This window comes from Nesoenas mayeri (assembly GCF_963082525.1).
Source record: "Nesoenas mayeri genome assembly, chromosome: 9".
Classification (NCBI taxonomy): domain Eukaryota; kingdom Metazoa; phylum Chordata; class Aves; order Columbiformes; family Columbidae; genus Nesoenas; species Nesoenas mayeri.
This window is the reverse complement of record NC_137557.1, coordinates 8,000,264-8,014,382: the sequence shown is the minus strand read 5'-3', so window position 1 is coordinate 8,014,382 and position 14,119 is coordinate 8,000,264. Positions and strand designations below refer to the sequence as shown.

General features: G+C 40.9%; 1 protein-coding gene across 3 annotated transcripts in view; it reads right to left on the bottom strand.

Annotated features, from left to right (window-relative positions):
- Positions 1–11,055: 11,055 nt before the first annotated feature.
- OPA1 (OPA1 mitochondrial dynamin like GTPase) overlaps positions 11,056–14,119 on the bottom strand; it is a 53,226-nt gene continuing 50,162 nt past the window's right edge. For all 3 annotated transcript variants that reach the window (XM_080349774.1, XM_080349775.1, XM_080349776.1), the window contains 2 exons: positions 13,514–13,591; positions 11,056–12,987 (listed from right to left, as the gene is read on the bottom strand). In XM_080349774.1, the coding sequence (XP_080205900.1) occupies positions 13,527–13,591 (65 nt within the window). In that variant the 3' untranslated portion in view covers positions 11,056–12,987; positions 13,514–13,526. The remainder of the gene's footprint in view (positions 12,988–13,513; positions 13,592–14,119) is intronic.

The following is a 14,119-nucleotide window of genomic DNA, read 5'->3' as shown; positions in this document are numbered from 1 at the left end:
TGGACAATCTGATTTAATTCTGCCCCTGTTCTTCATTAGAGTAATTGCAAACAAACTTCTCGGCACTGTGTAATCACAGTGATGACCAAGCAAAACATAAATAACAGGAATGATATTCTGGGGGACCTGAAAGCCCGAATACTGGTAAAATTACTGAGAAGAAGAATTCCACAAACTCTTGGGAATGCATGCCACAGCTCTCCTAAAATGTTTTTGACTTGGGCTTTGCAGTCCTCAGTCCTCTTCCGTCTAACATTATGCAATTCCAAGGGGATCCTTTTGGCTCCAAATTAAGCCTTACATTCAGGAAAGCTATTTCCAGAAGGGCTCAGAGAAAGGGGTTTTCAGACGCAGCATGTTTCAACAGTGAGGCATTTCCAGAGAAAAAGGCCATACTGGTTTTAGAATTCTAATAAGCAAAAAAAGCCACCCTTGTATTTCTCATCAGCCACGTGGGTTTGCACAATCGGGACACAATAGTTTCTTCCAGGGCTTTGTTGGGCTCCGGGCAGCCCTGTGTCAGTGTGCAGCCTGCCATGCCCTGCTATTCTCTGTGCTCCCCAGGCCTGTCTGCCCCAGGCAGCTCCTCGGCCCCGGGCAAACCCGCTTCTCCCTGCCTGCTGGAAAGCTGTTGTGGTTTTACTTTGCTTTAGTTTGGGTCACAAAGCCTTCATTCAGTATTTCTCCAAAGGCAATTTTCAAATCAGCACTTGTTATAAAACTATCAGGCCCAACCCACCCAACCAATTCTGGGAAAACCCTCCTGCCATACATTTTGGAGGTCTGTGAACCAATGTTTTTGATAGAGAAAAGGTCTTATTCATGGATTTCTAGCTATTTCTCATCTTAAAATCAACTGTGCAGGTAACAGCCAACAGTTCCACGCAGAATGCTTACAATACACTCTGAATATGGCTTAATGCACATTTCCACTTTCTCTGAGATGGACTCGGAGAGAGGCTACGTAAAGACTGACTGCTTGGTCCTTATCCATTATAAATTCCTGATTATCAGTGGCTGAACAAAACATTACCAACATGTAGCTGTTCATGATAAAATTTCTTACGCTGGTTGGCTGATCCCAGATGATTTCATTGTTGCTATTGAATACAGAGAAAATGCTGAGGATCTCTGGAGCTTCTGTACTTAGGAACTGGACTTCAGATTTATTAGGAGAAGGTCTAATTCTCAAATTTTTTTTTTTTAATGAAAAATTTGCCTCTTTGGGTTTAAGACACAGTTTTGGATTATTTTGAGGAATACATTTGAAGCCAACAGTTTCTAAAGGATCAGAGATAACGAACTGATGCTTGTCAACAGGGGTAGCCCTGGGTTGCTATATACATATATGCAGTGCCAGAGGGGGTCACATGCCAAACCTTTTAAGTAAACAGACTAGTATTTTAAATGGCAATATAAATCTTCAAGTGGCTTGGCTAGAACAACAGCTACTTCTGCCATCCACATTTGCAGGTGGACACAAAGATATCGCGGCTTTATGGGATGTACAGGCTCTTCTTTTTGACAGGGCTGACGGCTGCTAAATTCCTTTGTCCACTTCACAGCTATTGCTAAAATAAAATCTAAAAAATAATAATACAAGTTAAAAGAAAGAGGAAAAATGCTTGTTTTTGTGAAACTGATTTGACTTCTCCTTCCTGGCTGGGATTTCAGGCACAGCCAGCACTGTGAAGGCCTCGCTCTCCCCTGGAAGTTCAAGACAGTTTTGTTTAGGGGAAATAGAAGCTTCAGCAGCTGCTTTTTGGTAAAAGGAACCTTATAGACAATAGGTGAATCATTCCCAAAAGCAGTCACTTGACATCAGCCACAAAAGCTTCCAGCCTCATGATCAACGAGTCTCTCTGAGCTAATATAGGAAGAATTACGGTGGTATTTTCCTGAAGCATGGAGCTTTGACTTTCCTTTTTGCTGCGAATACAATTACAAACCCATGTCCCACCCCCTTCAGCTCTGAATGACCCAAGACAAGTGTGCAGCACGGCAAAAAGTGAACGGTAGATCATAGGACTTGTCCCATCTCAGCACCCGGCAGTGAAATCCATGCTGGCCTCTTCCCTTTCTTTGACCTTAGACTTCTTCTTGGCTTGTGACTGCATTAACCTCAAAGGCAAGGCTGTTGTTTCTTTCTGAGACACAAAGGAAGCACCATTAGTTCAACCCAAAAAGGCAACAAACAGCACATGTTATACCCATTTGGGTGCCCACCGAAGGTATTAAAAGCGGATTCATTTTTTAATACATCTATGGAGGGGACCAATTTTGCATGCCGGTGTGCACCAGTCTAGAGAAGCAAGGTCCAAATGTTTGCAAAGGCTCCTTCTTGCAGATTCACCTCCTAACAGTGTTTGGGTTAATGTTTCATATGTAATGTAACTGCAGATGTGCAGCTAGACACTTTCCAAACAGATTCATTGTGATTGATGTTCTCTACCATTTTAGCTTGCAAGCTGGCCTAAATAAAGATTCCATGCAGTTCACATGCAAAATAAACCGCAGGTGCAAGCAGAGATATGAAGCCAAGGAAAGGCAGATCTGCTTTAATCTTCACCCTTGACCTAAATATGAAATGAACAACAAAGCTGTAGTGAACAAATACCAAAGGTAGCATGGAAAAAAGTCTCAGTGAATGATACTATGCTTCTGGGGCATGTCCCCACCGAACTGCACCCAGAGTGAGGACTCGTGTTAGCAAATGGGGGAGCCAGACATGCCAGTGAAGCAGAAGGGAGAGACCATGAACTGAAACTACCGAGGCTGGGACTATAATGAACCTGGCCCTCCCCAGAAGTCAAGAGGAGGTTTAATTCAGGAGAGGACAGGAGGCAAGGAACAGTCTCTGCTCAGGTAACAGGCTGCATGTGATGGAACTTTTTGTCAGCTGTGTTTTGGCTTATAAGCATTTTGCCCCTTCTAACATGTCATCATGGAAAAGAAAGAATTGACAGGGGGCTCGGAGCATAGATTTTCCTTCTTGGACTACCTTTAACTGTACTAATTCACAGTGGGATTTTTTTCTGCCAAGTATTATTCTTCATTTGCAGAGTCTTGAAGCCTAGTCTGGACTCCTCCACATGGACCTACAGCATCATCAGGAGGGTGGTACAGATGGGTTCCCAAAGAGAAAACATCTCCTGCAACAGCAGCCAGGCCATCGCCCTCCAGTGTTTTCAAAAAGAGTGGCTTGTTTCAGCGTCAGTTTGAAGTAACCATGGCAGAGACAGGATGTTTGGTTTCAGAGAGCAGGCAGTAAGTTTATATTGTCAGAGCAAACACTTGGGACTCCAGATCACAACATCCCTTGCTGTTTACAGAGTGTGTTATGCCAGAATCGGATGCGAAGATGCACTTCACGGTAACAAAAGAGGACAATACCATTATCCTGCAATTGTCAACAGTGTTACAGTGCTGAAGACTTTAGTTCAATATTTGCCAAGCAGTAAAATGAGCAATGCCTGTCAGTTTGTTGACCTAGATGCATCAGTTACTAGAAAAAGTATATTGAGCAGACAGCAGTTCAGTTTCAATTGCTGGGGACCAGATTTCAACCACAGAACTAAGTGCTATTGAGTAACATTCAGATGAACAAGAAAACTGTTGAAATCTTGTTCTGATGCTGTCACCAGGATACAAACAAGCATCCTTGTGTTGAGACACTTTAAAACCAAACATAACAAGAGTTTTCTCAGGGCCAAGCGCCACGACTCCCGCAGACTGAAATTCCAAGGGGGATTTAAAATGCTGTAAAAACACCCTTCCTGGAAACGCTGAAAACATGAAAAAAACCCACAAGTTACCTTCTACCTTAACGTAAAATGATTGCTGTGGCTTCATTGACAGATATTCTGCAAGCTTTAGGCTACAGCAAATGTTGGCACAGTGATAGCTTTGTACCAAACTGCGCTTTTGTTCAGTCACCTGTGTCTCAGCGTGGCCAGAGAGGCTTCAGCTGGCTCCTGCTGCCGGGAAGCTGACGGAGCAGGGAGGCGCCTGCCCCTGCCTTACCCCAGGCAGACACAGGGGATCAGTCCTCCAGCTGCACCCAGTCCTGGGTAAGTGGCACAAGGGGATCAGTCCTCTAGCTGCACCCAGTCCTGGGTAAGTGGCACAAACCCTGGACTGACAGCAGCCTGAACGTCCTTCCCTTGCAATCAGTGTGACACCTCGCACTGCCAAATCACTTTATTACTAATCTGTGGCTGCAATCTGTGTAGGGGAGAATGACAAACCAGTAGAAGGGCCTGTGCTAGGTTGTGAGATAGAGTGAAGAGTACTCACGCTAACATTTCTGCAGAGAAAAAGCAAGCAACAGCACTGAGTGAAAGTAAAAAAATCCAGCAGGCTCTCCCCTCTGTTTACTGCAGGGACTGTTTCAGGCCTCAAAGGGCTCACAATGCCCAGGTTTCAGCAGAAGAACTGACAGACCATCCCTACCCCATCACGCTGAACACACAATTTCATGCCTGCAGGTGAAGTCTGTCAGAATCAGGACAGGATCAGCATTCCTGAGAATCCTTCCTCACGCACACCACAGTGAAAAGAGACAACTTTGCACAAGCCGGATGGTGAAACCTGCTAAGGACCATGCCTTTGTGCTCCACCTGAGAGAAGTTGGAAAAACACTTCACAGTATCACAGTATGTTTGAGATTGGAAGGGACCTCAAAAGATCATCTAGTCCAATCCCCCAAGGAATCCTCCTCATCTTGCCCAAGGAATCTGCCTCTCACAGAGCATCCCCTGCCACTGTCCTGTGACACTGTCCTGCCGCTGTCACAGACTGCGGCTGCTTCTAACTGCACAGACTGTACATACTGGGAGTTTACTGACTAGCGAGCACAACAAAACAGACAACAAATACCTTGTATACTAAATGCAGAGGCCCACCAGTTGGCTTTGACCCATGCTTTCCTAAGACAATGCACATATGTCACAGAGATTATCCAAGTTCTCAGAAAGGCTTTTCTTTACATTTTAAAAGAGGCCTCGGATGCTAAGATACCATTCTACTTTCTTAAGTAATGTCACAAAGACTTCTGGTTTGGCCACACAGTTGCTCTTTAGAAATGAAAAGGAGAGTCCGTGCTTGTGCTTGGGACAAGTGGCAAAAACAGCACAACCTTTTTTTTATAAAGAATGGAAAGTAAAAAAGAGGACGAAAGAAAAAAAGATCAGGAACAGAATTCAGTCACTCTGGGAACCTTTATGTACTGTTTACCAAAAGGATGAGCTGGGGAAAGGGGTGAGAGACAAATGTCTGCATTAGGTCTCACCTGCTGATTCTCAGGAGTCATGAATATTCTTATAATCCCTGTCTCTTGGCCCAACAGGCTAACAGCCTTTTCATCACGAAGCTTGATTTCAGCAAGGATCCGGGAGCTGCTCTAAGCTTCAGCAAGTGGTATAATATTCCCTTGTTCGCACATGAAAGCAGCCTCTTGCCACAAACCATGCTCCTGTGTTTCTTCTCTGTTACTCATCTACTAATAGCATTTGTCTTTCAGAGTAGATTAAATACTTAAATAAATTCTGTTCTGGGCCATGCAGAGACCAGTCACTGAGTCATGATTTCTGAGGTAGTCAGTGTGTTTTTTTCATTGCATACATACGCATATATAGGATACATGTTGGGATACAGATATACTTATAAAATGTCCTAAACACTTGTAGCTAAAACCAAGGCGCCAGAAACAAAACTGAAAAGGGACATGAGCAGTAGTGTGAATTATGTACTTTTCAAGCCAGATGGCAGTATTATAAGCATCTAATCTGACCTTCAGCACATCACAGGCCAGAGAATGTCACCTGGTGGGGGTGTAATTCACATGCCGAGGAGGAGGAGGACAGGGAAGGAGGCTGTGCTGGCAGGAAAAGCAAACAGGGTGTGTAAAAACACGTAACAAAGCAGCGTACAGAGATAAACCTTCATGAGATAACCTCGGGCTAGCTGTACTTACATCAGCCTTGTTGAATTCTAATTTTCAGACGCTAGCCAATGGAAAATTGTTTTCTTTTCCTGAAAAGCAAAGTGTTATCTCCTGCAGCTGAAGCGGTGCACTCTGCATAAGCTGACAGAAGGGGAAAAGTCTTTTTTAAATGGGAAGCTCTTATCTTCCTTATGGCAAGAGGATCCAGTGGCAACCAATCTTGGGTCATGAAACAAATATTGAATAGCTTAAAAAAAAGCTTATTTGCAAAAAGTTCTAATTGATCAGAGCTGCCAGGTAAAAGTAAAGATACAAATTAATCTCTTGTCCACTGGTTAAAAGCAGAGCTACTACATGATAAGAACAAAGGGGACAGCATTGCCTTCTGGTTATTGGTGGAGGATTTTAAAATTTTTTAGTTATTTTTATATTTTTAAAAGGTCTGTATACAGTGAATATTTGTGCTGGACTTGCTTGTGAGAAAGTAGGCAAGGCCTCACACGAGGGTATACACCATCAGTACTGGAATCCTGTGAAAATATAAAGTGTTTTTAGCAAGAAATTCCGAGGGTTGGGCAGGGAAGTTATTCCATTTGGATGAAATATTTAGCCCATAATTAGTTTTAAACTACACAGTAATTTGCATATGCAGATAGCTTTCGTGTTAGGTGGGTTTGAGATTATAACTGCTACATGTACTCATCTTCCACCTGAGATCTACGAACATACCACAGTGGAATCAAAATGAAGGAGGAGCAGAGTTTGTTTTGGGGATGCCCCTAATCTGTGCAGGCTGTGCAAGTTTGCTTCTCATAACGTGCCATCATCATGGAGCTCTAGGAGCACACGCAGAAAATACGTTAATATGCATAGGCATCAATATGATAGATAACATTCCTTATGCCTGCACATTTAAGCTACAGTCCACCAACATAAAATCATTAATCTATCTACATTTCTTAAGGCAACACCTTTACCTGGGGTATGACCATCCTCTTTCATTCCCTTTATGTCTGTGTGTTTTGTACCAACTCTGAAGCTTGATGTTCTTGCAGGTTTGTCCCAGTGTCTGCTTTGGCTTGTGGAAGCCTTCTATAAAGCATTCACACGGCACAGAGCATGAGCCCAGATGATAAACAGGCCTCTCACTAGATCTCTGCTGGGCTAAGTACATGGAGGTGGTTGTACATCTCCCATTTTCCTCCCAGACATACGCTGCTGTAGCAGTTCCAAGTTTCCCAGAACATTCCTCTTCTGCAGAACACCTTCAGGAACACTGAGAGTGCAATAGCATAGATTGGTTCCTATTGTGGTTTATGATTTTACACTTCAGATACCAAAAACTTACTGCTATGTACAATTAGGACTTGGAGGGAGTAATATTGTTGTGTTATGTTTGATACCTCAGGAATCCATTACTCATGAGGTTAAGAATGACCCTCCAAACATGGCATTGACACCGCAGAGGACAAGCTCATGACTGTGCAGGATGGCTATGGTGGTATTCTCACCTCACATTTTGCTATTGGTCACATTCCTCCAGTCTTCCTTCTACAAAAGTATCTTCAAGCTCCGGCAACTCTGATATGAGCGATCCCATTGCTTCCAAGATTCAGTCCTGGTATGCAGGAAACCATTGCCTTCCTTACCATCAAACACATGAACCAAGATCCATCCCTAAACAAACCAACACGAGTCTCTCCAAGCCTCAAAAGTGCTCTACCAGTGTCAGACATAGGTCTGAAATGCCCCTCTGCAATCCATTGTTGTTTAGTGGATGCTCTACCCAGCTTTGCCTCAGCCTCAACTTCTTCCCACCTAAAGCATGTAACGCTGGGCTGTTCAAAGGTCGCTCTTTGTTTGCTTCTTGTCTGCTCTTAAGATAGATGTTTCAAGGCATGAGAGAGGATATAAACACACTGAAGGAAAAAAATGTCCAGGTGTTCAAGCAATGTAAAATGTGAAAGAACTCCAACTCAGTGCTTTCTCCTTTAATCTGGCAATTCCAAGGGACCAAGCATGTCGTGACTTGTACCCCAGAACACTTTCCGCTCGGGTGAGTTCAGACAAGGTTTGCATTAACTCCCCAACCTGCAAGAAAATTATTTGAAACAAAAGGTTCAGATATGTCCCTTTCCCTCCAACAAGCCTGGAAACAAATGGTACAGGAATGAGGTCAGAAAGGAATCATCCGCCTACCATACCGCTGAATTCATTTACCTACCTCAGAGCCCATTCAGGGACAGGGGTGGGATGGGGAACAAGGGATGATATAAAGCAGAATGAAGCTCCGGGGTCGCTCGCTACATTACAAGATTTGACAGGCCTTTGCCAGCCTTCAGCTTCTTTGTGTCTTTCACATAATAGAGAAACACAAACTGAGCAGCCTGTGATCTGGGGGTTGCGCTATTAGAGGGAGCAAACTCTTTGCAAATGCTAATAGTATTGTAGCATCCTGTCAGGCAGCAACACAAAAAAGGATGTTGATTTTCACATGAACCAGAACAGATACGGAAGGTTGCAATGAATGTTCTGTCTCTAAACATCAAAAGCCATAGGCAATTGGTTTGTAGAGATGAGGCAAAATACTTCTTCAAGTGTTCTTAAATATAGGGGGCATACTGTTACCTTAATGAGTATTTCATGGGGCTGGCAAAGAGGGAACAGTTGCTTGAAATGGAGATGAAAGTGAACTTTGGTTATGATTTCTGCAGTACAACAATTTCTAGATCTGAAGAGGCTTTTGTTGTGCAATCTGCTGAATTGCAGCAGGCTGGAAGAGATGCTCCTTTATGAAACATGACTGTGCAGATTCAGCTGAGGGTAGAGTTCATGTCATTTCCAAATGGCAAGGCTGATAGCAATAGAACACAAACAGAATGTGCCTGTCCATCGCAGTGCTAAGGATGTGACAGCTGTCTGTCTTGTCCAGTGAGGCCCAGCTCCTTCCTGAAAAAAAGTCTCTAGAAAGTCAAAGAAGATACAACACTTAAGCTATTTCTGTTATAAAACTTATGCACCACTCTGATTAACCTTCAAAAAGTTCGTTGTTGTCCTTTGGGTGAAAAACTTGAACAAAGCTCATCTTGTTGGTTGTCACTACCAAGGACAGTTCAAAAATCCATTTTAAATGTCAGAACACGAAATCACCACAGAGGTTAGGACACTCTGCCCTGGAAGCCCTCTTAGACCCTATAGGCTTCCAACAGCAGCAAATAAACCACCTTCTATCAGCGCTCTGCAACAAACATGCAGCCATTTGTAGCCAGGCATCATAAACATTTTCAGCAGAAATGGCTGGAAATATTTCTGGAATAAGCTCTAGAACAGCACCTAGAGCCAGTTCCAGAATCAGCTCCACAAGCATCAGAGGGCTTATTTCTGGATTCTTGAGTAATCTTCACCACAGTACATCCCATCTATGGAGGAAGCGCAACTGGAACTGCTCCTGAAGTGCCTCAAGACCTAGAAACACATTCCAAATAGTCAAAGAAAACCCACACTGCAACTCTGCAATAACACAGAGTTATCATCACAGCCTGATTTCACATGGAAACACCTTCACTGACATACAAATATCCCAAAGACATCACCAGGACCACATCCCACCAAGAACAAAGAATTCCAAATGACTCAAGGGGCCCTGGGTCAGACTTAAAGATCCCATATATCAACGTTTCTAAACAGAAGTGATGAAATAACTTGCATCTTTTAAAATACAATTGTTAGGAGTTACTATGTTACATTTAAGACACACATAAATTCAATTCTCTATGCTTTAGCTTTGAAAATACATCACAACTCAGTTTAGGTTCAGAATATACTCAGTCAAAAAAAAGATTAATATATCCTGGATGGTGAAACAGAGCACATCGGTATGTTTGTAATAACTAAGAACTTTACTTGACATTTTCACCCTCAAACTTAACTGTGCTTGCTTTTGACACTTTTACACACTTCTAAGTTTTCATTCTGTCTCATTGTCTGATACCTTAGGATGAGGTTACAAGTAACCGCTCAGAAGGAATAATTTTTGACATTTGAAAAAGCACCATTTGTGCCTTTTTCATGAGGAAGTGACAGAAGAATCCTTGGCCGTTAACATTTAAACCGTGGCTCATAAACATCTCATTTCATGAAAACCAGAAATATCTTACCATATTTACATAACAGTAAAGAACATCCATCGGAAATGAAACATCCATTTAAGGAATAATTACATTCATATTTGCTGATCCTCTCCCTAATCTCAAAAAGCCACAGAAGTTACAGATTAGTCTTTGCTCCTTGCAATAAATCTCTTTATGCAGAATCTGAAGGTCGTGTATGTAATACAGAGAAATATCCTGAACTTGTGCAAAACACTTTTGAATAACATACTTGCCAGTATCACAAGAATTGGAGACAGTTCAAATAACAGTGAGATAAGCACAACTTGCCATTAACTCTTCTGTCCTGTAACCTTAACATAAAGTTGTATAAAAACTAGCATAAAATTACCCATTGTTTATTTGTCAAGGCCATTTTTTTGCTTAACTTAATCATGAATGAAGTTAACATAGAGTTACAATCCTTCACTGATCCTAACATGCCCATATCTGCAAATTAAGCTCTGTGGAGCACCTTCAACACCACAATTTTACACTGAATATATTTTTTCTTAAATTGATTTTGTAAATTCTTTTTTCATCTCTAAGAAATAACACGAAACATATATATTCCTGGACTCAAGGGCTGGTAAGATGACTGCTCTGTAATCCCCAAAGCCATTGTTCCAGTAACATGCTTACTTTAAGCACACCTGAAACTAAGACTCCATAACCAGTCTTCATTTCTGCTTTGAATATCAGTTCATTATCTAAACTTCCACACAGATCAGCTTTCAACTGGCCCATAATTATTCTTCTTAGGACATTTTTGTCTAGATATATTACATAAATGGCAATCATTAATTTATATAGTAAAAGATAACACTTTGCACAGTTACCACTCACTTGGTGCTGACACAGCACTTCAGAATCAGATGTTTTGGTATCATTAACAGCACACTTTTTCGCAATCTAACAATGAGAAAAAGAAGGCCAAAGCGATTTCTAAGTTAGGTGCAGTAGTACTGTGTTCAAAACCCACATTTTATTATTTATTCAGTTACACTTTTATTCAATAAATACCTAGTTTTCATGGAATACATCATGCTAAGTCTTAGATGAGTAGTACAGAGAAGTCAGAACTAAAACTACAGGAACGTGACACTAAAAGATACAAACGCTGGGCCACTGGATGGACATTTTGCAACATTTACATCACATAGGAGTTTCAAACAGTGATCTCTAGGTAAATGCACAAGTTCTGGTTTTGTTGTGTTCTTGGTGCCTTTTTTTTTTTACAAAGAGGGATTTAACACAAGTACAGACCTATTTCACTTGCTATACAACCTAAGGACTTCGCCTTCAGAATTGTGCAAACTTCTGTTTCTGAAGTTCTCTTTGGAGAATGACTATGACACAAGACAGTTTTTCATGTTTTCCATTCTCAAGGACTCATTTTCAGGAAGTAATTTAAAGCAGATAATCCCAAAACATTCATTCAGATCACCTTGGAATATTTAACCTTTCAACACCATTTTATGAATAGTTCTATGTTAACTTTTTGTTCACTTGACTAAACATTCTGTGTCTGCACATTTGGGGAACATCCTACCAAATTTTGTACTGTTTCCTCTGAGAGCAAACAGAAATGGTACCTGCTGGAAAACGTTCACATTCCTCTATTTTAATTGATATATAAAACAGTAGCCTTTTCAAAAGGGTAAAATAAACCTAGGTCAATTTTTCAATGTACATAACAAACTATCTCAGGCCTAATATCTCCTTCCACAGAAGTGTTCAGAAGTATTTCTAGATCATTTGTAGCAAACCGTGGGCAGAAAAATATGGTGGTGATTAATTGCCAGGCACCTGTGATATAGAGCCTCTATCATGCTATATCATGGCATTTCTATGGCAAAACTAAAAGGCAATAAAAGAAAGACCACTTACTCTCTTTACTATACTGAATGACAGAAACCAAGTGGGTGTGGAAGGACCTCGTGCATAACATTCTCATAAAAGTAATTTTGGTCTTAGAGTAGCTATTAGAAAAATGAAATTAATTACAATTTTCCTTTTTTAAATTAAGGAAGCTGGGCAAGTTGGAAATGTACACAGTATGTTTCTACATCTCGCACGTACTCAATCAGGTTACTTTGTACCTACGGCGAAGGGAGAAGTTATCATGGAAATGAGAGTCTTTGCAATCCCAGAAATGAAATGTAATCGGCTATGATTCAAGAGGAACAACATATATTAGGGAAGAACAGGTAAAAGGAGCAGCTGTTGACATTATTTCCTGAGCCAAACCTTTCAAGGTGCCAGTGAACAGCAGTCTGTACTTTCACGTGAAAGCACAAGAAGCGCTTGGATGATGTCGCTCAAGAGTTTAGGAGTTTAACAAAATCCACAACTTCCTCTCAAGACGCCAATACCAGGCTTTTAAATCTGTGCCAGAGCGATCAGAGAATGCTTCAACACAGAGCGTAACAAATACAAATGGCATCACTTAGAAGGGAATTTTAATGCACATACAAATACTTAAACTTTATGTCAAACTCGAAGGATCATTTGCAAGCAAGAAAATGACAACAGATAAAATCACTTCATGAATGCGATCCAGCTCTACCATATAAGACCGATGCCAAACACAAAACTTGCTTTTTTTCAGGAAAAAACCCAACAACCTCAAATGTACAACTTCAGCAGACTCCCAAGCTGTCTCATTGACATACAAGTCAGATTCTTCTGTCATGTGCATGTAGCTTCAAAAATTAAAAGAGCAGGTGGATTTTAACTGAACCTCTCAATCCCATGGGACATTATTTTCTTCTCCTCCAACATTTCAGAATTCTCCCCAAAAGACAGGAAAGAGAATGGGACACAAAAGCCATTTCTATTCAGTTTTCTTTGTGAAAGGTATCCTGGAAAAGCCTGCATTCTTGTGTAAAGTTGCTGTGGAAAAGAAAGGAGATTCTTTTTAAATGTCTGAAAATATATGACAGTGCTTAGACTTATGTTGTTGAGAATTAATAGAGAAGAAATGTGGAAATTACTTGCATGCAAATATTTTTTGCCAACAATACACAGTGCCTTTAAGGAAAAAAAGAGAATCAAAGTGCTTTACAGACAAGAAAAATATTCCCTCAATTTTGATTCCAGCTAGTTCTGCCCTCTTTCTCTTAACACAGATAAAAATAATGAGCTGAGAGTAATCAAATACAGTGTGTCACAGTATCTGAATAACTAGCCAGTAATCATATTTCTAATAAGTTTCACATCAGCTTGTAGCACTAAAGCTGAAAGTATAGTTCTGCAGGTTAGAAACAAGAGGCAGCAGCAGCCAGGCACTGGAATAAAACCAAAAGGAATTTTCACCAAGTCTGCATGAAAACGTGTGCGTCTAAAAAAGACGGATAATTATTTCATATACAACAATGAGAAAACCGTTGCAATCTTTTTATGATTTAAACATGATTACCTGCTTGAACAATCTACTTCTCTTGATGGAGGGCTTCTATGAAGGCTTCAAGCTTTTCCTGGATTTCCCGAACTTTTTCTGCAGGAATTAAAAAGATCATCATTCACATACCTGCTGCTTAACTGAGGACATGCCCGGAAAGAAAAAAGACACCTGCAAACATGAACAAAAACTAACACTGTTGTCAATATTACCCTATGCATTTAATTTCTTAATTACTAGGATTTAGGATATTTTTCTACATCAGATGAAATCCTGTCCCATTTGAAGAACTTCTACAAACATTATTATGCTAATTTAATAATTCAAAAATTTACCAAAGCAATCTAATAAGAGAAATGTTGTATTTCAAAACCCTGAAATTTCCATTAGATGATGCTCAGGAGAACTACTGTACACCTGTAATAAGTAGGGAGTTATTATTCTTTAAGTAATGCCTGCTAATCCCTTTCTCTTTTAACCAAATATCCGTATTCTCTACTTCAAGTCTCACAAACACCACTAATCATCCCAGAAAGAGTTGAAAGCCGGTGCTCTTTCAGCAGGGACAGCTTCAGGGAACCAAATGTCAGTATTCAACACACCTGCTCAGAAGGGCACACACAA